Source organism: Anguilla anguilla, chromosome 8, assembly GCF_013347855.1.
Source record: "Anguilla anguilla isolate fAngAng1 chromosome 8, fAngAng1.pri, whole genome shotgun sequence".
In the NCBI taxonomy this organism is placed as follows: Eukaryota; Metazoa; Chordata; class Actinopteri; order Anguilliformes; family Anguillidae; genus Anguilla; species Anguilla anguilla.
Window position 1 is genome coordinate 2,084,913 of NC_049208.1, and position 27,574 is coordinate 2,112,486.

The 27,574-nt window shown below is 46.5% G+C and overlaps 2 protein-coding genes across 4 annotated transcripts in view; one reads left to right on the plus strand and one right to left on the minus strand.

Moving 5' to 3' along the window:
- LOC118233848 (zinc finger MYND domain-containing protein 11-like) lies at positions 1-26,923 on the plus strand. Of its 3 annotated transcripts, XM_035429864.1 has the most exons (17): positions 1-179; positions 7,737-7,872; positions 9,680-9,839; positions 12,042-12,065; positions 16,355-16,369; positions 16,945-17,100; positions 17,727-17,804; positions 18,386-18,478; positions 19,017-19,104; positions 19,324-19,379; positions 19,742-19,819; positions 20,406-20,524; positions 21,653-21,869; positions 22,551-22,619; positions 23,137-23,409; positions 23,545-23,730; positions 24,085-26,923. In XM_035429864.1, exons 2-17 carry the CDS (start codon positions 7,742-7,744, stop codon positions 24,205-24,207), a joined length of 1,866 nt encoding a protein of 621 aa, XP_035285755.1. In that variant the 5' UTR covers positions 1-179; positions 7,737-7,741; the 3' UTR covers positions 24,208-26,923. The 3 variants fall into 3 exon arrangements, with proteins under 3 accessions (XP_035285755.1, XP_035285757.1, XP_035285758.1); XM_035429866.1 differs by lacking the exon at positions 16,355-16,369; XM_035429867.1 differs by lacking the exons at positions 12,042-12,065; positions 16,355-16,369.
- LOC118233849 (vasoactive intestinal polypeptide receptor 2-like) overlaps positions 1-27,574 on the minus strand; it is an 81,618-nt gene that overhangs the window by 51,676 nt on the left and 2,368 nt on the right. The window lies entirely within an intron of this gene.

A 27,574-nucleotide genomic window follows, 5' to 3' on the forward strand; every position in this document is an offset into this window, starting at 1 on the left:
TGTTAATCAGCCGCTTGTGTTTACCTCTGAAGTCTGGACTGGATAGGGGATAGCTAGCTAAACCACAATTCAGACACAGGCAAGAAAAAAACTTCTCCGGAAATGCAAATACAACATTTTTTGTTTTGAATCCTACACAGGTTTCTACGGGGCCGTTAGGTGTAGAAACTAGGACAAAGGTAGGTTTGATCTTTCAAGAATAATGTAACCTTATCAGTAAAACTGGCTAGATGTGGCTAGGGCTGGGTTTGCTAATGGCTGGCTAGCTTGATAGCTTTCCGTCTCCTGATGGAGGATTACTAGCCAACATGGCGTCTCTCAAAGACTCATAATTGATAATGTTTTTCTGCGATAACGCACTCGTAATTTGACCGTGTGCGCACGCAGTCAGGCATACGACTCGCTAGCTGGCTAAATGTGTTCAAGTTTCTGGAATGGAATGGGTGGACAAAGGTTTCTCAAAGATAGCTCGCTCGCTATCCAACATAACCTGATGATATATAGATCTTCTGCATTCACGCGCTGTTAAGGCTGTCTCTTTGCGTTTGTGTGGTTCAATTATGATCGAAAGATATCGTTAGCTATCGCTACTGTGTCAGTGATGAGCACAGTGCGTTCAGCTCGCTGTTTGGAGCGGGGCAACTTGCAAATGCGTTTAAAATTCAGTAGTGCAGAAAATGGTCAGACGGCCTTGGCTGGTCGGGAAAGATTCGCGTACATTCCTCTGCATTTCATCCGGGAATCGTCTCCGATCTCTACAGCAGGCTAACCTGTAGTAGTGGCATTTCTCGTGTCCAGCTGTCTTTTAAAGTGTATTTTTCTACTCGTTCGCGAGTGTCGCTAGCCATGCGGGCAGCGTATCGCTGTTGGGGAGCTAGCTAACTGATAGCTATGATATAGCTAACGTTAGCTTGGAAAATTAGAATGTGTAGCAAGCCAATCTAAACTGACGTTTGCCATCTTGGAACTCGACTACAGTGCTGTAATGTGCAAATAAACGGAATGCCAAGAGTCAAATTGGCAGTTCAGTGAGTTTGTTTTGCTGCGGTCTAAAATATATCTAGACCACGCGTATTCCTCGCAAAATGATATATTGTTCATTTAAGCACCCGTTTATAAAGACATTCATTTTGTGACATTCAATTCCGTGAAATCGTTCCAATCGGAGCTCAGACAAGAGTAGCATTACAATCTAGCACACTAGCTAATCTGACGCACAGCGAACGGTAGCCGCATTATCTAGTTAGCTAGCCAGACTATACAAATTCCCAGACCGAGTTTATGCCTTGTTAGTCGGCCACGTCAACAAGTTAAGGCGGTATACTTGCTGCAGATCGTGGCATATGAAATAGCCGTATTGTAAAAACCTGAAGACAAAAACTAGCTGTAATTTCTACAAAGGGTATAAACATGCCAATTTCTAAAAATCATGTTGCACAAAATAACGCTTGATCAGTAATCGGAAGGAAACGAATACTGCCCTGATGCCTACATGGTCACTCAACGCATAAGTATTGGCTGCGTGCAGAGCAATTGATAAAACGTGTTTGTGTAATCTGTACAGTTTGGGGTCCAGTTACTGAGGTTACACAGCTCACTATAACGTTAGTTGGTGAAGTAGGCAAGGTTTGAGATCCCTCCGATCCACGTACCATTATTAGGTTACCAATCAGCATGGACGTAAATGACAGGGTGGACAAGGTGAATTATTCCCCCCCCCCCCCCCCCCCCCCCCCATTTTGGGAAAACATCAAATGGTCCCCCTCAATGTTAGCATGTTGTATTGGGTGGTACTGTTAGTGTCTTTACAAAAAATATCCTAAAGAAAATTTCCTGTTTGTTATCCCCCCACAAAGGTGATACATTATTTACAATGTGTAACTGTTAAAAGGCAAATGTTTGTCAAAAAGAACCGCTTGAATATTTTCTGATAAATGGTAATACGTATGGATTAAAAGATTACAGAATATGATCCGGTTACACTTGATCCATTGTTCCACTTGTTAACTCACTTTTCTCCTTATTTGCTTGGTGGGAACGGCAGTTCGATTATCTTGAACTTCGTCCCGTATCTCCACGGCTGCAAACGGATAACATTCAGACGTAACCAGTGTGAAAACGAACACATTTCCCCCACCACTTTTCACACCAAAGTGATAACATAACACCAGACGGTGACAAACTATAATTTGAAAGTCGCATACGACTTGGCCCTAAAAATACTGTGTCTATTCTACCGTTTCCTGATTTGTTCCCAGTCTTTAGTTGAGAATTAAGCTGTGGGTAATCTTATTTCTTTATTTTTTACGCGCCTCTCTAAACCTGGCAGCGGTTTATCAGACTAAAGACAGCCTCTGTAATATTCTCCCATTTCACAGCACACAACAGAGGTGTCCATCTGACGTGCACATTGGCAGGAGCTTGGGGGAACCAACAAGGGGGGGCCAACCGACTTTCAAAAGGAATTTAACCTGCTCATTTTACAGTTAACCATTCTCAAAACAGTCGTTCGCCGCAAAGGCTCTTTGAAATCATAGATCACTTTTTATGAAACGCTTCTATTGTGCGTCGGTGCCGATCTTCTATGGTGAGAACATTAAAAGGAAAGGAAATTACGAAGAAGTGATTCTGTAGAAGAACGAACATAAGGCTGGAAATGTAAAGGATGGAAAAAGATGACATGTGTAATGTAGCGTTGGGAAGAGAGAAATGATGGAGGGGATTCTGACAGTTGGAGATAATCTCAGCGCGTGAGATGTACGGAAACGCGGGGATGGATGACTGATTGCAACCAGAAGTCGGCAGAATTGTTTGCACCCCCGGGACGCGAGAGAGGGGGGTCTCGTTTGAAAACAAAAAGGAAAGAAATGAGCCGGATAAATGCGGCACCAGGGAAGTTTAGAAGAGAAGCCGCGCCAGGCTGTGGAATTCAGACATCTTGTTGTTATATATATATATACACACACACACTGGAACTGACAGTTTGTCGTGTTTGGCATTCGTTTTTTGGAGACTTATAAATGCTTATGAGAATTACGGTCATTTATAGTAACCAACTGGGTCAGTTCAGTAGTTCAGTGGGCTACCAATCGTACGTACACTTGGAAGTGAGCAGCCGTTACAGAACGGACGCACCGTAGCCTATAGAAATAACCGTTACATGAACAGGAAATGTTATTTTCCCCACTTTATAAATTTGGAAAAAGTACACACTTTGAAGTTCAGTGAATGTGTTGAATATAAGGAGAAATGTCTGTACAGGGTCTTTAATTTTAAAAAAAAAGGAGAATGAGATCACCTAATTGGTTACTGTTGGAGCAGTTAGTTTACCTAATTGGTAAATCAGCTTAATGAAAGTGTTGCCGTGGAAACTGAATAACTATCTGTTCTTAGTTACAAGTAGATAGAGGAGGGACGGATCAAAACATGATGCCAAATTGAGGAATAGTTCAGTAAAAATAAGGGGAACAACCTTTCATGAAAAAACCCCAAGTTATTAGCCTGAGATCTTGATACTACATTACACTACAGGCATTTAGCAGATGCTCTTATCTCTTTCGATAGCATTTACATTGCATCCATTTATATAGCTGGATATATACTGAAGCAATGCAGGTTCAGTGCCTTGCTCAAGGGTACAATGGCAGTGTCCTACCTGGGGATTGAACCTGTGACCTTTAGGTTCCAAAACCAGTTCCTAAATCAAACCAAACTACTTTCTGACCTGGGTACACATGGTTCTGACCGAGTTTGAAAGTGTCAGAGTGATGTAGGGTCTCACTTGAATCCTAAACACGGGTGCGAACTCAGCACTGTAAGCCTCCCTGCACTTACACCAGTGGTAACCTGCTCTGTTCCTGGAGATCTACCGTCCTGTAGGATTTCACTCCAACCCTAACAAGGCACACCTCACTCAACAGCTAGAGCAGGGCTGCCCAACCCTGTTCCTGGAGATCTACCGTCCTGTAGGATTTCGCACCAACCCTAACAAGGCACACCTCACTCAACAGCTAGAGCAGGGCTGCCCAACCCTGTTCCTGGAGATCTACCGTCCTGTAGGATTTCGCACCAACCCTACCAAAGCACATTGAATCTCATTCAACACCTAGAGATCTCATGGAGTTGCTAATTAGTAGAGTCGGGTGTGCCACATTGGGGTTGAAATGAAAACCTGCAGGACGGTAGATCTCCAGGAACAGGTTAGGCTACCAACTTGCACATCGTGGAGCTCTGCAGCATTGAGCATTCGATCAGTAGCCTGTGTCATTACGCAGAAAGTCAATGAATTGCGCATTTTCCTGTGAAACTGAAGTGAGACTGTTTGTTCAGGAAAACCTTTCCGCTGCCTGACAGTAGCTATGACGCACCAAAATGCGTCAATTGTGAGTTTCTGCATGAAGAAATCCTTCACCCCCCCCCCCCAACTCAAGTCTGAAAGCAGTTGGCGGTTTCAACTAGAGCACTTTTATGACAGACAAATTACTCCTGTTTAGTGAAAAAAGGATGCGAAACCGTGCGCATTAATTTTTAAGACATAACATGTTAAACCGCAAACCTTGTACCTCCCTAGGGCATCTGTGGAAACTGGCTAAAAGAGAATTCCACGTGGCTATTAGTGTGTATCTGTTTATTTAGAGTTATTAAAGTGTGGGGAACTGTTGCCAGGTCTTGTAGTGGAGACAGAGATCCTCGGGGTGTTCAACTCCAGGCTTGAAACGGTGCAGATTTTTTTCTAGCCTGTAGAGGGATGCCCAGTCTTAACGGGCTAAATTAGCTTGTTCTCCTCCGTATGCATTCTTATGTTCTTATGGCTGCTCACAATTTAGTTTCATTAAAAATAAATATAAGTCTCTAGGACATCAGGTAAGATCTCACACTGCCTGACTTGGCAATCTGTTCTCAAAAATCCATACTCAACCCACTGATTTAGTTTATTTTTTCCCCCATGAATAAATAGTGAATTTTTAAAAACTCCTGTTTGAATGAGTCTCCGCCACACAGCTGAACATAGTCACCCTCCCCTGCCCCTGAGTCCCTGAAGTGTGTGCTCTTAGCCAATGAGCGATTAGAAATGTGTGCTCTCAGCCAATGAGCAATCAGAAGCGTGTGCTCCCAGCCAATGAGTGATTAGAAATGTGCTCTTAGCCAATGAGCAATTAGAAATGTATCCTCATCAGCCATTAAGCTCAGCCAATTAAATGAATTAATTTTCCAAAGTGCTTTACAGTGATGAGACTCACCTCACCCACCACCAATGTGTAACACCCACCAGTATTCAAAAGCAAATGTCAAAATGATGCAAGCAAACAGAAGTTGTTACTTTAACATTCAGACACCGGGAACAACAGTGACAGAAGTTAATGTAGTACTCTCAGGTCTATATGGAATTTCAGTGAAAATTCTGAAATTCAAGTTTGGTCAACTAATAACCTCTCAATTTCAAAATGGGCCTACATTTTGCCTTTTTCTTCACCACAAAGCTAAAATGGTAAAGAATATGGCAGTTTCTTTTTTTAGTTTCAGGATGTAGTGATAATAGCAGTGTTGAATAAATATTGAGGCTGACATAATTTATCCGATTTCCTCTTTTCCACCTTCTTCTGCTCATGATCAGGCTTTATGACCGAAGACCTGGATCAGTCAAGAACTTTTAAATCTCCTGCATTCTGATTGGATGATATTCTGTATCATCTGTCTGCTGTTATTTTATATAGCTTAGTGGACTCCTCGCCATTAACCTAAGATATGAATACTAACTCGTAGGAACGGCCAGGCCTCCAGACAAGGCGACCCCTGATGGCAAACGCACGGAAACATCTTGTATTAATCAAACATCCTGTTTTTTTATCATTAGCGCAGCCTCGCGTGAATTAATTACGGCTTGCATTGGAACCATACATTTAGTGAATTAAACAACAATGTTGTCCATATGAAAGCACCCTGAGTCATGAACATAGCAAGGAGGTGAGACGTGAGGAATTTAAAGGTCGTTCTACACAGCATGTCCTTTCAGTTGTTTCTCATTTAAAATGAAACGTAACCCATTTAGGAGTAGCCTACATACAGTTTACGCCATCCATTGCTTTGTGAAGCCCTAATACAACGATTTGGACTTTGCTGGTCCGTGGACTGGGTCGAAATACAGAAAGGACCTTTGTGTAACACATAAATATTAAGCCTTGAAACTCTTAAAAGTTTACCTCACTTGGTGTAGTAGAGGCCGCAGGATGAGGCCTTCTGTGTTCTTCTCTCCAGAAAGGACTATAACGGTTCCCCAACCCTGGTCCATGCTTGCGTTGTTACTGTGAGGAGCTTGCTCCAGGCGTAACGCCTTTTCCGTTTGTTCGTGCTCAAGAGTTGGCTTATATTATATTACATATCGATAGGCTACCGACAGTAGCCATGTTTTTGTCAAGTTAGCCGGGTAGCCAAGTCGCGACCGCAAGCTATGCTCTTAATAGCTGTGTGTTGAAAATGGAACGATCGAAAACTACGACCCAGAGCTCCTACGTATAAATAATGTGGAATAACGCCACAGACTTGATACAAGGCAACATCTCTCGTGCAACTTCGGAGCTATGGCGGAAATGAAAGGCCAGTTGGAACGTGCCGGAATATCCGAAAACGGTCGAAGTGTATTTCAGTCGCGTATTAATCTGTTAAATCCATTTAAAGCGCACGGTTCGTGCTGTGCTTGTATCCTCTATTCGTGGTTGCTAATGCTGAATGCTAGTGTTTGTTTGAAAACCCCATTGGCAAGACGGGTAATTAGCCAGTTTCCCAGGTGTGTGTGTCAGGTGCTAAGGTGTCGAGGTCACAACTCCAGCACTGAACCTGGAGACCCCGCCTATCCAGAAATCCCACCACGAAACTAGTGAGTATGTTCGTTCGTTATTTATTGGAAAGGGGGAGCAGTGTGACACGGCGAATTTATTAAATGAAACGACGAACGACCACTGGCTCAATTTTCAAACGTATAAAATTGTGATAAATATTGACAAGATGTTGGTGAAACATTAGCGTTGATATGAATTACACTGTTTGCTCTTGTAGGGATTGCAGATTTGCAGTTTGCGTCGGATTTTCGCCTATTCCCTTCCAACAGCATCAAGTTTAGTTTTTAAAAACAGGGTGTGTGGAACTCTGAACTGAAATCGAAAAATGTAATTTTTATTTAGAATTTTAATCAGTGACTTAAAATAAGTAGGAGGCCCAGTTTTTAATTTCATTTAGTGTAAAAACATCAGCTGCAGCCGTCCCTAGTTTATGTCTTTTCATACGTAAAATGAAGCACTTAACCAGCACATGCCGCAGCCCCCCAGGATTTGCGATGGAGATCCTTGTGCCGTACTGAATGGCTGTAAAAATGATTGGTGATTTTTATTTTCATTGCGCTGCGAGTGTGTGGTGGTGCAGTTGCACATGCGTTGAGTGTGAATGCGGAGTTAGTGGATGCTGATCAGTAGCGGTTATAGTGCCTTCGCTTTTATCTCCCGCGCCTCCGGCTGCAGGCCAGCCGATTAAAGAGATTACGCGCGCGCGACTGTGTTGTGAGTCAGAGTGGAGAACCGTTCGCAGACAGCTCGCGCCTTCGCTTTCCGTTTGTCTCTCGCGATGCGGATCGGATCGGATCAATAAAGAGATGATAGGCGTGACCGTGTTGTGTGTCAGTTCGGAACGGAGACGGATCGGTAACGGACGTTGCCCCTGTTTTCCTTCCGCTTCTGTGGCTGCAGGACCGATGAATAAAGAGATGACGTCGCGCGTGGTGAAGAAGCGTCTGGCGGACCCCAAAGTGGTCCAGTATGTGTGGGCCGCCATAGAGGTCATCCGCAATCAGAAGCAAATCGCCAACATGGACAGAATTTCAAAGTAAGTATGTTCTCGGACATACAAGTACAACCTAACATAATTACATGCATGCACGCATACCTATCATCAAGCCGGTTACATACGTCCACACATGCATATGTACATGCATGCATGCATGCATAATGCAATCAGAGCTAGGACCTTAATGCATGCATGCATGCATACAGTACACACATGAATCTAAATTATCAAACATCAAATTATCATGTTACATCAACTCTTACAGAGTACATATGGTCCCTATTGGACTCATACATACTCTGTTAGAGTTGAATTCATACTGTACATTTTATTGCGTGCCCATATATGCAAACACCCATATGCATGTACTGTACACACACACACATTCATTCACATGCAGTATATACATGCATACATATTTATCAAATATAACCAAAGATTATGGGTTCTGCTTGATGGCCATCCTTCTTTTCACTGATCTTTCTGACTGGATCAGACGCCGTTTATTGAAGGTAACCCCAGAGCTGCGTTTCATTTGTTAAGCTCTCCTTTTGCCCGTTAGAATTCTTTTTGTTCAAAACCGGATTCAGGAATCTGGGAGTGGGAAAACTGCCAGAGTGCAACTGTTGTCATGGAGACATTAAAGCGGTGGATATGCACTGGAAGTGTTTTTTTTTTTTTTTTTCTCGAACGTGAAATTTTAAATGCTTTTTAAAAATTTCTTTTACTCGAGCTGAAGATGCGATGCCATCAGGCGTTGGCTCAGAGGTGCTGAAAATGTAAACGGAGGTCAACAGCAGAAAGGATTCTTTAACGAATCTCTCTTTTAATGATTTGTTGGTTAATCTGTCTTTGATGTGGAGGCAGGCGGCAGGAGGTGGATTAGGTGCCAGGGGAGAGGGGGTGAAACGGTGGGCCGCGTCTGAATCAGACCACTTGCCTACTATTGAGTATACTTGTTGAGTACACTGGATGTATGAGAAATTTTCTCTAAATGTAGTGTACTTAAAATCCCAGGATGGTATCCTTATTTCTGGGGTTTTGCTGAGTATATTCGGGAGCATACCTTTCAGAAAGTGAACAACATTTTGGTCCCATAAATATGACAAAGCTTCGCTTTGCTTACATTTTCCACACAAGGGCGGAACTTCTGACGCCACTGTCACAGAACTGTTGAAAAATAGTGCGGTATGGAGGATATTTTTTTTAAACTGCATCGCATCACATACTTACAAAATATGTTCTAAACAGTACACAGTATACTTAGTAGACAGCACATACTTTGAGGAGGTATTTGGCAGATTTGGCTGTGTATTTGTGATTGGATGTGTGAGATTCAGGTGTTTTTTTTTTTTTATGAGATACCTCTCTGTTTAGGTCAGATTCAGCTGAGCTGGGTGTTTGTGACTGATTGGGTGAGATTTGGCTGCGTTTGTGACTGACTGGGTGAGATTTGGCCGCGTTTGTGACTGATTGGGTGAGATTTGGCCGCGTTTGTGACTGACTGGGTGAGATTTGGCCGCGTTTGTGACTGATTGGGTGAGATTTGGCTGCGTTTGTGACTGATTGGGTGAGATTTGGCCGCGTTTGTGACTGACTGGGTGAGATTTGGCCGCGTTTGTGACTGATTGGGTGAGATTTGGCCGCGTTTGTGACTGATTGGGTGAGATTTGGCCGCGTTTGTGACTGATTGGGTGAGATTGGGCCGCGTTTGTGACTGACTGGGTGAGATTTGGTCGCGTTCGTGACTGATTGGGTGAGATTTGGCTGCGTTTGTGACTGACTGGGTGAGATTTGGCCGCGTTCGTGACTGACTGTGTGAGATTGGGCCGCGTCCCCCCCGCAGGTACCTGAGTCGGGTTTTCGGGATGCACCCGAAGGAGACTGCTCGACAGCTGGCCCTGGCGGTGAAGGACGGGCTGGTGGTGGAGACGCTCACCGTGGGCTGCAAGGGCTCCAAGGCCGGCATCGAGCAGGAGGGGTACTGGCTGCCCGGGGACGAGACGGTAAGAGCCCCCCCTCTGCACCGGGACAACCCAAACTAGACTCCCGTCTGGCCCGGGACCTCCCAAACCTAGAGACCCCCCCTGTCTGCACTGGGACCTCCCAAATCAGACCCCCCTTCTACACCGGGACCTCCCTAACCTAGACCGCGTCTACACCGGGACCTCCCAAACCTACACCCCCCCTGTCTGCACCGGGACCTCCCAAATCAGACCCCCCTTCTACACCGGGACCTCCCTAATCTAGACCTCGTCTGCACCGGGACCTCCCAAACCTACACCCCCCCTCTGCACCGGGACCTCAAACCTAGAGCCCCCCCACCCCCCATCTGCACCGGGACCTCCCAATCTAGACCCCGCATCAACACCAGGACAATCCAAACCTACAGCCCCGCATCCCCCCCCCACCCCCCGTCTTCACGGGACCTCCCAAATCTAGACCCCCCCTCTGCACCGGGACCTCCCAAACCTAGACCCCATCCAGAGAGGGAGAGCTGAGGGGAGAGGGTGGAATTCCGCTCCCCCCAAATCAAGTTTTCTTTTGCTCGGTTCACTTACAAACTTACATACTGCACCTTTAACTGAACATTCTAATGCTGATGTCACACTCACTGCTGGTAACTGAGGAACAATGGAGTTCTAGAACACTGACTTAGTAAAAACATTCCAAAAACCTCCTCTTCAAGGGGTTAACACTTCTCATAGTATTTCCATGTTAAATGGGGGGGGGGGGGGTTCCCAAATTTCCATGCTCCCCTTCTCTGAAATTGCCAGTGTTTCTGACTAAATGAACCAAAAATGCATTTTATTTCATAACTCTTTTGTTGGCCACAAGGGTTCAAATTTGGCGTTCTTGTGGTTTTTAACATTTTTATTTTTCTCTCTTGTTATTTGCAGAAGCAAATCCCTCCATTTAGCAGATGCTGTTATTCAAAGGGATGTTTACAGCTTGTTTTAAGCATATAGCCCAGTTCTGCAGCTGGACATTTACTGAAACAGTTAAAGGCTAAGCGCCTTGCCTAAGGGTACAGTGACTGTAGTAACATCGGCCGATCTGGAGGCTGAAACACTGGCAGCCTCTCATACACTACAACATATTTTCATGAATTTTCATGAACTGGGTTTCATGGAAGAATTTAGTGGATATCGTGCATGCAACAGAACGCAGATCTGTGCCACTCTCTCTCTCTCCCCCTCTTTCTCTCAACATCTTTGCTTTTTCACATCCGAGGTCTCTATCTTTCCAAGCTGACAGTTCTTCTCTGTCAAGCTTAACTGAACAACACACTTATCTGAGGAGTGCAGATGCACAGGTTGACTGACTTCAATCTCTTTTCTCGTTTTGCTTTTGGTACCAGATAAAACAGCATATTTATCTGAACAAAGGGCTAATGTTCTACTTTTATTTTTTTAATCAGTGTTATTTGGGATGCTGCGTTAACATACTTTCCATCCTTCAAAATCCTTAAAAACACGGAACGTTCCCGGGTCGTCATGGGAAATGCTCAAATATACCACCCTCCTTAAATAGCAGGTCTATGTCCTGGCACAGTCTATAGCAGGTCTATACCACAGTGTAGCTCAAAGCACAGGCCACAGCTGGTCTATACCACAGTGTAGCTCAAAGCACAGGCTACAGCAGGTCTATACCACTGTGTAGCTCAAAGCACAGGCTACAGCAGGTCTATACCACAGTGTAGCTCAAAGCACAGTCTACAGCAGGTCTATACCACAGTGTAGCTCAAAGCACAGGCTACAGTATGTCTATACCATTGTAGCTCACAGCCTATAGCAGGTTTATACCACAGTGTAGCTCACAGTCTATGGCAGGTCTATACCACAGTGTAGCTCACAGCACAGTCTACAGCAGGTCTATACCACAGTGTAGCTCACAGCACAGTCTACAGCAGGTCTATACCACAGTGCAGCTCACAGCACAGTCTATAGCAGGTCTATACCACAGTGCAGCTCACAGTCTACAGCAGGTCTATACCACAGTGTAACCCACAGCACAGTCTACAGCAGGTGTATACCACAGTATAACACACAGCACAGCCTCTAGCAGGTCTATACCACAGTATAACACACAGCACAGGCTACAGCAGGTCTATACCTCAGTGGAGCTCACAGATGGTCTGTACCTCAGCACAGCTCACAGACAGGGCGTGATTTTAAAACTGTTTTTTGGATCACTTGCTATCACAGGAGCCGCTGACTGAAGGAAGCAAGGTAAGGCTCCGTTTGTTTTTTTCTTTTCTTCTACTAACATCACTCCACAACAAACGGGTCACACCTCCACCGTGGCAAAGCCTTGGATTTCACGTGTCAGTCAGTATTAGTAAAATTAGTAAAAATAATATTTATGTCTGTTCTGTAGGAATCTTTAAAAATCTAAATTTCTTGGCCATGAGGTTAGAAAATAACTAAAGCTTCCATCTTTAAAATGATCTGAAAAAACACTTCAAAGTGTTGATTTGACTTTAAGCCGAAAGGGGAAGCATGAAGTAGGGCTTCCTCTTTGAAAGGATCTCTTCTGTAAAGTGAATGATGTCTTTACTCTTATTTTAGACGCGGACACGTTGGCGATAAGCGTGCGCGTCCTCTGTGAAATCCAGCGCATCACCTCTGTGAAATCCAGCGCGTCACTGCGGTTCGGGGTTCCTGTTTGTTGTGGAACGGCCAGCGGTGACCTATGACCTCTGAAATATTTGCTCGCTACTCATCATTGTGTGATACTGCTTTTTAGATGAAAAAGAGCGTGTACATGTACACACTGCAGTGATTTATTTTTGATTAAGGCGAACACTGTTATTCTCAATTTAGTGCTCAAAAGATTTTTTTAAAAATGTCAACACTGTTAGACTCAATTCAGCACTCAGCAGATTCATAAGCGGTTCAGATATAAATTTCAGCATCACACAGAGATTATAAAAAATTTTAATGCACTCATTTAAAAATTCAGTACCTGCAGATCTCAGAGCACAGCTGTGAAACGTCACTGTGACGTGGCGCGCTGCCTGTGGCAACATGCACTAAGGTTTGTAGCAAGCATATATAAACGTGAAGTAGATGTAGATCTTATTTTTTATTTTATTTTTTTTTGGCTAACGGTAGTAGTGGTAGAACACAGAGGGGTGTCCTGTGTGTGTGATCTTCAAGCATGCGTCTGTTTAAAACATGGAGCAGGGGGCGGAGTCTTGTGACGTACCTGAGCAAAAAAAATTCACCCGTCTGTTCTGTACTGTCCTTCCTGAAATGCAACTGACCAAATGCGTACTGTCGTAACCAAGGCAACCAGGGGGCGTTCACTGGTGGTTGTCACTCAGCCAGTACCATACCTTGGAAAGCTTCACCTCCTGAAAACGACGAAGCAGGTTTAAGGAAAGGGTGATAAATCACGATTATATCTTTTTATTGTTTTTTTTTCTTTCTTTTTGGATTGTCAGGATTTAAAAAAACTGGCTCAAGGATACAAAGAAACGTATTTTAAAATGCCTGTTCAAAACAAGATGTTCCCTTCAATTCACAAATCTTCAAACTGTATATGTTGTGTTGTATATCGTTGAAGTACCAGGTTAATCTGCCCCACAAAGAAAAGTTGTGATCAGAACAAACTACGACGCCTGTGGTTTCTGTTCTTTTTTTTCTACTTTAAATAAATTTAGCTGAGGCTCTTATCCAGACCAGTTTACAGTGTAAGAGATCATAACTGAATCCATGTGAGTTATATGACTAGCCGTTCCACACCTGGCTAGCAACATTCCAAGACGAGCGAGGGTACCATAAGTAAAGCCAACAACGCCGGATAATCCAGCCAACCCAGAACCAAAACACAAACCCTGGAGGCGTATCTCTGCATTTCCACCACTGTTAAATCACGAGCTCGGCTTCTGATGGACACTCTGCTGTGTGGCCTGTGTCCGGACGCGCTCTGCCGTGTGGCCTGTGTGCGGACGCGCTCTGCCGTGTGGCCTGTGTCCGGACGCGCTCTGCCGTGTGGCCTGTGTCCGGACGCGCTCTGCCGTGTGGCCTGTGTCCGGACGCGCTCTGCCGTGTGGCCTGTGTCCGGACGCGCTCTGCTGCGTGGCCTGTGTCCGGATGCGCTCTGGTGTGTGGCCTGTGTCCGGACGCGCTCTGGTGTGTGGCCTGTGTCCGGACGCGCTCCGCTGTGTGGCCTGTGTCCGGACGCGCTCTGTTCGGACACAATGGCGCGGATTGTGCGACGGGAGAACGCTTGGGTCTGTCGGACTCCGACCCCGAGATCGCGGGCCCCCGTCCGCGTGAGCGCGGCGGCGCTGGCTGGCACGCCCGAGCTCGTGCCGGCGTCCCGTGGCGGCAGAACGCCCCGGGTCGCGGTTTCCCTCGCTCCCTATTGGCCAGCTCTCTTTCTGAAACCGCGCTCACGCGTCGGTGACGAGCCGAACGTCGACGTGACGTTCTGAGGTTGAGCTGAAGGTCGTTTTCTCGCGTTAGGCCCGAAACGTCCCCTACGTAGTGCGTCGCCTCAGATTCTTAACGCAACGCAAGCGCGAGCTGCAGTTTTAAGCGCCGCAGCGAGGGGGCGCTATAGCAGACGACAGCAGGATGAAGCGGTCGTCCAGCTGTGCTTTTTTCCGCTCAGTCTCTTGCGACTGTCCTGGACTGCCCCCGTTAGGGTCTCAGGTTTATTACCTCCACAGGGACATGAGAGCGTTTGCAGAGCGGCGGCCTGGCGTGGGCCTGGCGTGGGCCTGGCGTGGGCCTGGCGTGGGCCTGGCGTGGGCCTGGCGTGGGCCTGGCGTGGGCCTGGCGGTGGCGCACTTGCGCGGGGTTTGTTCCCGGCCGTAAGAAGCCTGCGGCTGGCCGGCGTGGCGGTGTCTCAGAGCGTGAACGTTGCCCCGAGCGTTCCCCGCTGCAGCGGAGCTCAAACCAGAGCCACTAAATCGCCTCTCTGTTCCGGGAAAACTTGGCGCTCGCCGCTCCACCCCCCCCCCCCCCGCACCCCCACCCCCACCCCAGCCCGTTAGCAGTCGCCTCCCCTTTCCTGGAAACGGTGGGAATGGCAGGAATCGGAGCTGCTGATCTACGGCTCTGAAACGCCGCGCGGCGGCGTACGGGGGGGGGGGGGGGGTTAAACACTACCCCCCCACCCCCCCACTGGGCAGGAATTTCATCTGAAAGCGCGTCCAGTTCCATCGGAACAATGCCAGACACGAGCATTTGGCCTCTGAAAGGACAGACAGCCTCTTTATGCGTTTGAGTATTCTGGAGATGATGGGCGTAGCGCCTCATGCTAGTCAAATGTGATCCGTCTTGTGCTTGGCTGCTTCCTCTCCTGTGGGACGGTGTGTGTGTGTCTGTGTGCGCGTGTGTGTGTGTGTGTGTGTGTGTGTGTGTGTGTTTTTAATCAGATAGAACCTCCTTCTGGCTTTAATATTTACTGCCCAATGCCGAGGGATATGTGGTAACAAAGCTATTCCATGTTGGTTCGATAAGGACAGAAGTTTCCATGCAGACAAGCCATCTAGATTTGCTTCACAGCAATGTATTTTAGCCGACCACATTTTTCTTAAAACTACAAAATCCATATTAATTGTGCAAAAGTTTTTCCTCTTTCCTTTTGTGTTTGGGAAGCAAAGTTCTGTTAAAACTCCTGACTTGATTTTAAGGATTTTTTTAAAAGAATGTGAATGATTTACCCAGTGAATGATTTACCCTTCACTGCCCTGTTCAGAGCCATGCTTAATGCGTGCATTAGTGCAGTGCTCACACGCCACTGTGCAGTGTGAGGTGTGCTGTGTTCCCCTGGCCACCAGCACAGGTTGGTCTCCCATGGCGACCAGCACAGGTTGGTCGCCCCTAGCGACCAGCGCAGGTTGGTCTCCCCTGGCGACCAGCGCAGGTTGGTCTCCCATGGCGACCGGCGCAGGTTGGTCTCCCATGGCGACCAGCACAGTTTCGGGGTCTGGGTTATGAAATGTGTGGGGCATTAGCCGCCTTGGCAGACGCGCCCAGGTTTTCATGCCAGATTTCGGGCGGCTCTGGGTTCTCCCCCCTTTTAGCGCCAGAGGGCATTTGGGGTCCCGGCAACAGCGTCCGCCCGCCGCGGTCACAAAAGGAAGCGGAGGGAGGGGGAGGGGGAGGGGAGGGGGAGGGGGAGGGGAGGGGAGGGGGGAACCTCACCGCCCGCTGTGCAAGCTTATTTTTGGCGGAGAGTCAGAGAGCCTCTCTCTGAAACCGCGTTGCGATGCTCGAGGGATTTCACACGGCACAGCGAGGTCAAACCAGGGGAGAGACGGAGCCGCCCGCAGATCTGTGCGCTCCCTCACTCCACTGACCGATCAGAAACCTGACGAAGCCAAGCCTGTCGTTTTTAGGAGAGGTACTGCGAAAAGGACCCCAGACGTGCTCAGGTTTGAGCTGGCTGTGGGAACCCCCTCGAGCAGCCGAGTTGCCAGTCTAAAGACTTCCTGACTTCCCCTCCTAGCTGAATAGAGCAGACTTCCTGGTGCTAAAGCTGTCCTGTTCCTTTTTTTCAGCTGGCACAGAATGAGGTGCGTACGTCTTTTAGGATTCTTTATTTCCCACAGGTTCCCCCCCCCCCCTCTCTCCGGAGCAGGACGGTGGCTTTGCATGGATGTCCTGTATTTGAGATACAAATTTTTTGCTTGTTATCGTCAGCGTTCTCACTGTCCCTGGTGATGTCCGTATAGCCATGTTATTTTTATTTATTTTACGGACAGTGAGATCATTAGTCAAAATGACCGATGGAACAAGCTGTGCACTACCTGTGCAGATGCACAGGTTTACACCACCGTGCTGTCTTTGACTGTGTGCCCTGTATTATGCATTCTCTGTGTGAAAGTTTCTGAGGGTCCACAGAGGCCTCAGGCGGTATGTGATCATGCATAGAGAGAGAGAGACGCCATTGCTTCAGTAGGCTGTGGCACATGGAGGATATCGAGGCGGGAGAAGGACCGGGATTGGCCGAACCTGTTGACGGACAAGCGGACCGCCCGCCCCAATCACAGAGGGCCGGTCGGAGGGGGGGGGGGGGGGCGGGGGGGGGGGGGGCACGCGGCGGCGGGGGGCGGCAAATTACTCTGGTCTGCTTCTGGTTCCCTCGCAGGACTGGGAGACGGAGAGCCACGACTGGTACTGCTTCCAGTGCCATCTCCCCGGCGACGTGTTGCCGTGCGACAGCTGCTTCCGCGTCTACCACCTCAAGTGCCTGTCCGAGCAGCCCTGGGACAGCGCCTCCTCCTGGCAGTGCCTGTCCTGCAAGGTGGGGTCTGGCGTCTAAGTGGGCCTGGCGTTTGGGTGGGCCTGGCGTCTAATGCTGAACATTCTAATGGTGATGATGTCACAATCGCTACTGGTGGCTGAAAGCAGCGGAGTTCTAGAACACTGACTTAGAATGTTGCAAGAAACATCCCCCGAAACAAAAACAAAAATAACCTACACTTCAAAGGTTTAATAAAGACACCCACGGAGTCACCGTGTCAGTGGGCTGTTCTGTCCGCTGTGCTATTCTGACTGTAGGGGATCTGACTGGGAAACCGTAACCATGACGCCCAGCCTTGGGGTCCTGGCTTCTGTTAAAGTGCTGTTGCTGCATGACCTCTGACCCCACGGAGGCAAGGCTGGCCAGCTCAGTTTCCTCAGAAGGACCTTTAACGTGCGGAAATTCCAGAGAAGCCAGGGCCAGTGTTTCTTAATCTTATGAGTTATGATTTATTTAATAAAATTTTGGAGCTTTTTGGAATAGAAAGCTGATTTTACAAACTGTTAGGACAAGGTAAGAAATATACTGTACTTTACAGACTATCTGGAGCCTTCAGTGTGAACATGCACTGTCCAGTGCTCCGGTCTTTATGGTTTTGTTTTGTTGGTGTTTTGTTTTTACTACAGGGCAGTAAAAAGAAGAACTTGAGCAAACAGGAAATGATCAAATACCTGCGGTTTATCGTGCAGAGGATGAAGGAGAGGGTGAGTGGGGTGCGGTGTGCGGTGAAGCCACAGTAAAAACACTCTGAGAGGCGTAGGCCTCGCGGTATACCTGCGCGTTTCACGGCCGTTGCCATGGGAACGCAGGAGCGGCACGCTGTCCCCATGGAAACCGCACGCGGCGCGATGTACCGCCATCCACAGGTTTCCTGAACTCTGACCTTTCCCAGCATTCCCTGCGAAAGACGTGCGACCAGCTTCCGTGTTGTGTGTCCCTGTTCTTCAGTGGACCAGTCCGCCACACCGCTGTGTGCAACAAAAATCTGAAAGAATTCTAATTCTGGAAAGCTGAGGCAGAAAACCCAGTATTCACAACCAAATCCACATTTATCATGTTGACATGCTTGCAAATTAGCTGGTTATCTAGCTTACAGACTTGACCAGTAGAGTCACTACCAGGGTAGTCGTTTACCTACCCTACTCACTACTGTAGCTACCAAGTTATTGACCAGGTTGCTTAACTAGCTGTTCCACTAGCTGGCGTGTGTGGCTTCATTGTCCCTGTGCTAGTAACAGTGTGTTAAACATTGGTTGTGCCCCCCCCCTTCTCTTCCTCCAAACAGGCCGTGGACCTGAACAAAAAAGGCAAAGACACCAAGCACCCCATGTACAGGCGGCTAATCCACACGGCGCTGGATGTTTCAAACATACAGGAGGTGAGTTATCAGCACAGCCCTGGCACACTGGCCTTCCAACGCTTCACAAAAATACAGTTTGAAGAAGAGCCTGGTCTGTTTGTAAATATTAAATGCTGAGTATTTATATTAACCAGTTTTTGAGAAATTCATAATCCATAGGAATTTGCACAGCTTACCTTTTTTAATATACAGCGCATTTACACAGCTGGGTGTCTACTGAAGCAATTCAAATTAAGCACCTTTGCTCGAGTGTGCAACAGCAGTCAGCAAACAGGGGATTTGAACCGGCAACCTCTGAAACACAGGCGCAGTTTCCTCTCCATTACACTACACTGGCCTATGCAGATGACAGAGCATTCCTTTAAAAACCTGAGTGTACTGGTTCAGCCAGAGAGCTGTTACCGGCCTGTTAACTTGCCTTAGAGATTAGGTGGTAAAAATCAGTCAAAATCAGTGCGCGGCGCTGCCCTCCTCTGGCGGCTGGGGGTACTGGCGGTCGGTGCCGAGGCGGGCGGTCTGAATGAGGCGCTTTGTTCTCTTCCCGGTCCATTCACAGAACCTCGCCGAGGGAAAGTACAAGAGCTTCGACGAGTTCAAGGCGGACGCCCAGCTGATCGTGCACAACACCGCCATTTTGTTTGGAGGTGGGAACGCGTGCACTGTCGCGGAAACAGACGCCACGCCACTTATAGAAAATTAAACACACCGCTAAATACAGAAACATGCACATTAGTGCCACACCAGATATTATTACAACATATGTGAGGTATATTTGCAAACTATATGTGATATATGTACTAATTGTTGCAGCAAAATGACAGCTGAGGACTAAAATATTGTCAATAAAATTATTTGTGTTGCAGTGCACAGTGACCAGGCAGAAATCGCCAGATTGCTGTACACAGACACCTGCCATGAGGTACGATACCCTTTCATTAATTTCAGTGTTTATCCTTTCACTTCTAAAAAATTACAGAAGCGAGGGTCGCTTTTGAAGTCTTTTAGATTTCCTGCTTTCAGAAACAAAAGTGAAAGTAATTGATTTTCATTGTTGTTGTTTTTTTCTCTGACTCAGACTTTTACTCGTCTGTATCCAATGGCAAAAAAATCTGTTTAACCTGTTAAAAGTCTGTCTAATAGTGGATGTTTTACCTATGTTGTAGAGACACTGATCTGAGTCCAGTGGTGCGATCACCAGTCTGTTTTGATAGTGGATGTTTTATCAGTGAGTTTGAGGCGCACTGGTCTGAGGTCAGTGACTTTCCCCATTTCTCCTCTCAGCTTGACGAACTCCAGCTCTGCAGAACCTGCTTCTACCTGTCGAACGCACGACCGGACAACTGGTTCTGCTACCCCTGTGTGAGTATCTAACAAGTGGATCCTCCTTTCCGTGCTTCTCTTTAAACCCGTCAGCGTTTGTAACTCCTGTTACAGAATCCAACTGTGACAGCGGATCAGAGAGGTTCAGTTTACCTTTTTTTTAAAAAAATAAATCTGAGAATATTACTGAGTAAAGACTTCACAAGTCCAGATCTAACTGACAGTTTATGAATTAAATGACTGTTTTCAGAGCGAGTTGTGAGTCAACTGAGCTTGATTTGACTTGTCGAAACTCGGGAGACTACAGACACAGCCAGACTTTCTAAAACAGTGTAGTTTGCACGGAGCAAGATTTCTCTTGAACATGAAATTGGTTATTGATTTTCTTTTTTTTTTTTTTTTTTACTTTTTTTTTTTAAATCCAATTTTCTATGACGCTAACAACAATAGGTGTTCTGTGAGCTTTGGAATTTGGGAGTTCCACAGAGTTGTGGGAACTCCAAGGACAATATCCTAGCACCTTGGGTGAGAGGACGGCTGGGGGTGGGGGTGGGGGGTGGGGGGGGGGTGAGACTGCCTTGGCAAGACTCCCGCTGCATTACACCAGCGTTCGCTTCCTCCCCAGACTCCCAATCACGAGGTGGTTTGGGCCAAAATGAAGGGCTTCGGCTACTGGCCCGCAAAGGTCCTGCAGAGGGAGGACAATCAGGTGGACGTCCGCTTCTTCGGCCACCAGCACCAGAGGTCAGAGGAAAAAGCCTGCTAGCGTCCTCACATTCCTTATACATTTATCTGCTAGCGTTAGCATGCTACATTAGCCTTCAGGTGTTTTAGGCACTAGCATTAGCATATTCACGTTGTCTTTAGCCATTTAGCCACAAGCATTAGCATATTCAAATTGCCTTTAGCCGCCAGCATTAGCATATTCAAATTGTCTTTAGCCATTTAGCCACAAGCATTAGCATATTCAAATTGTCTTTAGCCATTTAGCCACTAGAATTAGCATATTCGAATTTGTCTTCAGCCATTTAGGCACAAGCATTAGCATATTCTATGTACTTTTAGGCATTAAAGCAAATTTTCTTAAGCGCAGAAACTTGTACAGCTTACTTTTTTTTAAAAATGTACAATCCATTTATACTGTCGGATATTTGTACTGAAGCAGTGCGGGTTAAGTACCTTGCTCAAGGGTACAAGACCAGTGCCACACCTGGAATTAAAACCTGCAAGCTCTGCGATACAGACATGCAAACACGCACACATGCAAACACAAACACACACACACACACACACACACAGATGCAGGCCAAGCTCGCTAGCCGCTTTACTGCAGTCCCACACGTACGCGTCCTCAGCCCGCTAAACTCTTCTGCTCCTGGAGGAACTGTGTTTTTGCACATGCTGGTGTCACTCAACAATGTAAAATTCTCCTTCAACTGCTATTGTATTTGATATATGTATCACTTTCGATCTGGGTAATCAAAGCACAATTTAAAGAAAGAATTTCACCAACGGAATATCACAAAATACTGTTATCTCCAAGAGGAACGGGGAGATGTTTTTCAGGCCTTGTCTGCCGCTATCTCGCTGAAGCAGAGAGAGACAGCCGAGTCATTTTTAATCTCTGAAGCATCACAGCGCGGCTCCTCTGTCTGAGCTGATCACAGGGCTGGAGCTTCCTACAGGCCCCAGGGGCACGCACGCCGCTATTAACCTAATCAGTGTGAAGAAATGTTTCCACTGAAGAGATTCGGTACAGAAAACAGAACCTGAAGCTGACAGGTCCTCACAATGGAGGTTGGCTACAGGTGTGTGTGTGTGTGTGTGTGTGAGTATATGTGTGTGTAAGGCTACACGCTGTATCTCTTGCAGAGCGTGGATCCCGGCGGATAACATCCAGGACATCGGGGTGAGCGTGGCGCAGCTGCAGGTGAAGCGGAGCATGGGCTGGAAGAAGGCCTGCGAGGAGCTGGAGCTGTACCAGCGCTTCCTGCGCGAGGGGAGGCTGTGGAAGGGCCGCGTGGGCGAGGAGAAGCTGGAGAGCGCGGAGGAGCCGGAGTCCAGCATCTCCTCCACCAGCAACGAGCAGGTCGGGGCTCAGGAGGCGCGCACGTACACACACACCACACACACACACAGGCATGCACGCGCACACACACACACACGCACACACACAGGTATACATGTATTACGTTTCCACCTCACCTGCAGAATTCCCACCTGTATTTCTGACACAGTATTGGTATATTGATTATGGCGCCACCTGGTGGCTGCAGCGTGCTCAGTTGCACTGTTTCAGACGAAGGGCAGGAGATGGTTTCATTTTCAGCACGGAAGGGTTAATGAGAGAAAACAGAGAAAATGGGAGGATATTTCCATCTCATCATTATCCGTATCACAGGGAACGGAGTTATTTAATAAAATATTAACAACCATACTGTATTAATCAGCCATACCACCTCTAATTAGTCAGATGAAATTTCACGGCCTAGTCTTTTAATAATTAATGCGGATGATTATCTTTAAAAAAAAAAAAAAAAAAGTATTAATTTAATTTTATAATCCAGTTTAAATCAAGGGCAGTGAAAAGTATTTCATTATCAATTTGTGATTGACAGCAGCAGATATTTCAGCCTACAGGTGTACAGAGCAGAGTTATGATTACTCGCCTTTCAGAAACACTGACAATATACTTTCTGTTCTGTACTGAAATATGATGGGATTTGATGTTGGTGTAACACAGTACTCTAATGGTACCTGTGTTTTGCAGCTCAAGGTGAACCAGGAGCCCAAAGCTAAGAAAGGACGTCGCAGCCAAGCCCCAGAGCCCAAAGAGGAGGTGAGTGGGCGCGGCACGTTTTCCTGAACTGCGTTAGCGGGACAGTCTACCTGCGTGGGAAGTGGGGCAGGCATTATCGGCACTGCATTTTGATTACATGCAGCTCAGAGGAGTGCTCCGATCTGCGTTGTCAAAGAAGCCGAAGCCACATTCATTGTGACAAAGTTTGTGATGTCACAAAAAGAAAGCCCAGCCCACTCAAGTTTTGCTGACCAGTCGTTGGGCAAACATTTATGACCACTGCACTGCAACTACTTGCAGCTCAGGGACGGTCTCGTTTGTGATGTCACAGAACCATAATCAAAATTCTAACAAAATTGGTGACATCACAAAAGGAAGCCCATTCCACCAGACTCCCTAAACCAATTTTAGGTTGAGCATTATGGCCGCTCATTCCAAAACCATTGTCCATTATCCATTATGACATCATGTGACACCACAAAAGGAAAGCCAAGCCCCTCCCTGAATCTGGCTGATCTGTGTGTGACCCTCCCCCCCCCCCCCCCCCCCCCCCCAGGAGCCGGAGCCTGAAGTGGAGGCGGTCAGCTCCAGCCAGGAGATCCCCAGCGCGCCCCACCAGCCCGAGAAGCTCTCGGTCTCCACCCAGACCAAAAAGGCCAGCGCGTCCTCGCCCCGCACGCTGCACCGCTCCACCCAGACCAGCAGCGACGGCGCCTGCCAGAACATGTGCCACGAGAAGTACACCAAGATCTTCAGCGACGTCAAGGAGATGATGAAGGCCGAGAACAAGCGCGAGACCGAGCGGGTGGTCCGGGAGGCGCTGGAGAAGGTGAGGGGGGGGCCCGTCGCTCGGTCAGGATCCAGCGTGAATTACTCCGCTTACAGATCATGCATGCCGTTATGAGTACATGACCCATTAAACGCACAGGGCGCCCTAACGTGTGCATCTCTGCTCCAATCACAGCTCCGCTCGGAGATGGAGGACGAGAAGAGGCTGGCGCTCAGCAAGGCGGTGTCCGGCGCGCAGGCGGAGATGGACAGGAAGTGCAAGCAGGTGAAGGAGAAGTGCAAGGAGGAGCTGGTGGAGGAGGTGAAGAAGATGGTGGCGCAGCACAAGCAGCTCCTCTCTCAGACCAAGAAAAAGCAGTGGGTGAGTACGCCTGCCTGCACACGCATTACACGCATGTACATACAGACCGCAACATGCATTACACACTGACCGCAAGACGCATTACACACATGTACATGCACATGCATACCAGCACACACATTACCTGCAGACCAGCCACGTATTACATGTATGTACATACACACAGACCAGCCACGTATTACATGTATGTACATACACATGCAGACCAGCACATGCATTACACACAGACCAGCACGTTCTGTGGTGATGTCCTGTTCCTATTTTATCATTCCTGCACTAGCATGTGGTGCAGGCATCTCCCAGCATGCTCTAGTAGTGTCAGACGGTGCTCTCTCTCTCTCTCTGTCCTGCCAGTGTTATAACTGTGAGGAGGAGGCCATGTACCACTGCTGCTGGAACACCTCCTACTGCTCCATCAAGTGCCAGCAGGAGCACTGGCACGCCGACCACAAACGCACCTGCCGCAGAAAGAGATGAACGCTCCGCCCCCCTCCTCCAAGCCCCGCCCCCAGCCCCGCCCCCCCTCCTCCAAGCCCCGCCCCACAACCCCCAAACACGGTGCAGAAGAGCTCCGCCCACCTGCTTCCTGTCCAATCCCACACCAGACTCTACAACACTCTGGTGAACCGGACTGACCAGTGCACAGAGCGACCACATTTATATTCTCTCTCTCTCTCTCTCTCTCTCACCATCTTTCATGTTTGCTTTGTCTCTCTTTTATACTCTTTTCCTTTTCCATTCTCTCTCTCTCTCTCATTCTCACTCTTGCTTGGTAGCTCTTGCTCGCCATCCCGTGTTTTCATTCGTCTCTCACTTTCATTCTCTCTCTCTCTCTCTCTCTGTTTCTCTCTCTCATATATATGAGATATGCGCATTGTGCTGAATTCATTTCAGAAGCATTTTCTGAATTTGTGTAAGGGGCATGACACACATGCACAGTCTGGAGAGTTTTTCTTGTTTTCTTTTTTTTACCGTAGTGCTAATTTTACCTTTTGTTGGAGAATGTGTTATTTAAGTCTTGTAGCCAACGATGAGCATAAACTAAAATACATTTTATTACTTCGATTTTTTAATCACTTTTCTTACTGTAAATTGCTAACAAACAAACACACAACGAAAGAGTGTGCGGACGTTGATCTTAAAATATATCGCTATCGCAGCAGTAAATCGCTTTCATAGGAAAAATGTCGAGAAAAAGAACGCTGATGCGGATTTTAAAAAGTTTAAAAATTGAAAATTGTTTTAGGTGTAATAACGTAGCCCATTGACGTTTCCGTGGTGATTTTATCATGTAAATTTCCAGATGACTATCACCCTTTTATTGGTTTTTATCCTTTTTGTCTTAAATTGTCCTCGTCATTGTTGGGTACAGGGTTATGAAGTCAGGTGTTCATCCTGACCAAAAATAAATAAATCTTCCGTTTATTATACACATTTTGGGTTGAAATATACTGTAAATTTTATTGGGGGGGGGGGGAGGGATGGGGGGGGTGATTTGCTCTTTTAGGCTAAAATTCTGGGGAATGTAGAGGATTCTTTGCTGAGCTGGATCTTAGAGAGGATTTGGTCATTGTTTTATGGTTTGCACATGAAAATTTCTTTTTTTTTTCTTAACCCAAATGCTTGTATAAATTGCCAAATAGTATGTTTGTCCTACCTGTCTTAACAGAAAAAGTAATTTTTTTTTTTTAACCGTTATTTTTCTTTACTTTGCCCCGTCATTGCTTTTGTGGTGTGCTTGCCGTACGTTCGATTCGCTAAAGCATCTCGTCGCTTCGGACTTCCTGTCGTAGTTGGCGACACGATACGCCGCGCATTTTCCAAATCACCGCCATCACACTCTGAACGAAGAGAACTGCATGTGGATTAACGTCAAAAAAACAGAATTAAAGAAGAAAAAAAATTAAGCTAAAGCGTAGTTTCTGGTTCGCAGAACAAACGGAAATGGATGGACGGATATAAAATATATCTGAATATATGAAAATGTCGTGCATTTTGTTTCTTTTCCTCCTGACTGTTTGGGTTTATGGTGTACGGGGACATTTGAATGGTTGTCCAGGCCCCGATTTGTACAGGTAAAGAAAAGTGGTGTAGAAATTGCCAGGTTCATGTGTAACTAAATTAACAAACAGAAAGAAACTAACTGTCCATGGCTAATGCAGCAGAATTGTATGTATTAATTTTTTTTATTTCTTTCATAGGAAATTGAGAGGTTATTCAAGTGGCTACCCAGAGATCCTGCTTTTATTTATTTTTGCCATCTTTCTTAAAGCATTGTACACTAGTAGTTGGTCATCGTACGTTGTGGAAAATCAGTTCTCTATCTTGATGTTGAATTTTCCCTCCTGAAGAAATCCGTCAAATGAATCATGAATTTTAATCCTTTTTTTTTTCTTTAAAAAAGAAAAAAAAAGAAAAACATGTCTGGTCTTCCTTGGACACCCTTTCTCACTTTTTTTCTTTTTGTAATTGGTGCCGTGTGTGTGCCTGTGTGTAAATAAACCTTAAAGTGTCTGACAACTGTACAGCAAGAAAGCCTTAGTGTGGAATTGTGGGATACTTCCTGTTATGGCGTGAGCTGCAGTTTCTTGGCAAAATATGCAAACATCACAGTGATGCTTTGGACCCAATCCTATATAAAAAAAAACCCTTCGCTGATACATTGCAGGTTATTTCAAGGCCTGTGAATCCAGCACACCACAGAATATTTTATATTTGTCCATCCCTGTAAAAACGAGCATTTGTGATATTTTCTAGTGGAAATATTTTGGTGTCATCATTCCGGTTTTTTGTACAATATGTTCGATATCTGCATGACGGTAAAGATGTGCATTTCAATTTCTTATTTTTTTCCATGGCATAGTTGCACTTCCTGAAATAATGCAATATGATTTTTTTTAATTTTTTTTTTTTTTTAAATATTGTTGTGAAAAAGTTAATTTACCTCACTGCTTAACTGATACACCACGATTCACGTCTCTCAAGAGAAGTGTAATGAACTAAAATGGAGAATGGTTCTTCAGCCGGGTTGGCGCTTTCTCTATCCATGTGTGTACGCTTGCTGTGGCTTACTATCCTCGCACACGTTTATGCAGGTTTTTTTTTCTTTTTCTTTTGCTTTTGTTTGCTTTAGCTTAGCGAGATGTTGTACTTCTATGTGCTAACATGGACAATAAATGTATCTGCAGCCGAACGTTCGTGTTGGCTTCGTCACGTGCTTCTCGCGAGGCTCTCCACTGCCGAAACGCACGCAGTCAAACGCGTTTTCACCTTCTCACTACACACTGCTCTTCCTCCAGTAACTCGCTTGATAAGCACTTTAGTGCTGCAAAATGCAGATATCACGTAGACACCGCGAGGGATTAAGATTCCTGCTTCACAGACAGAAGGCTTGTCATTAGCCAAGGACATCCTGTGCTAGTGCACTGCGGTATGTCTGTTGGTTTTTGGAGTGTTCCAGCACTTGAGTGCTTAACGCAAGTCACTGATTGGCTAAAGATTCCACAAGGATTCCACATCACCTCACTCAGCTGCTGACTGAACGTAAACTACGAAAATGGAAAAGGAACGGCACCAGACTCCTCAGTAGGAACACACAAATCTGGGCCCTGTTTCACAAAGCAGGATTACTGAGTTAGCTGGATAACTGTGCTGAGTAAAACCCTGTATCACAGAGCAGGATTACTTAGTTAGCTGGATTACTGAGTTAGCTGGATAACTGAGTAAAACCCAGAACAGCTCTTTTTGCTTCAGTCTTTGTTTCAGATTTGAGAGGGTTCCAGGTTTTACTCGGTGCAGTTATCCAGCTGACTCGGTGATCCTACTTCCTGAAATACTGTCGGTT

Bases quoted from the DNA above. Each gene is read 5' to 3' on its own strand.
- LOC118233848 (XM_035429864.1), top strand. From the start codon at position 7,742: ATGAATAAAGAGATGACGTCGCGCGTGGTGAAGAAGCGTCTGGCGGAC. The intron at 19,820-20,405 runs GTGAGTATCTAA...CTTCCTCCCCAG, and splicing joins ACTGGTTCTGCTACCCCTGT to ACTCCCAATCACGAGGTGGT. The intron at 21,870-22,550 runs GTCGGGGCTCAG...TGTGTTTTGCAG, and splicing joins CCTCCACCAGCAACGAGCAG to CTCAAGGTGAACCAGGAGCC.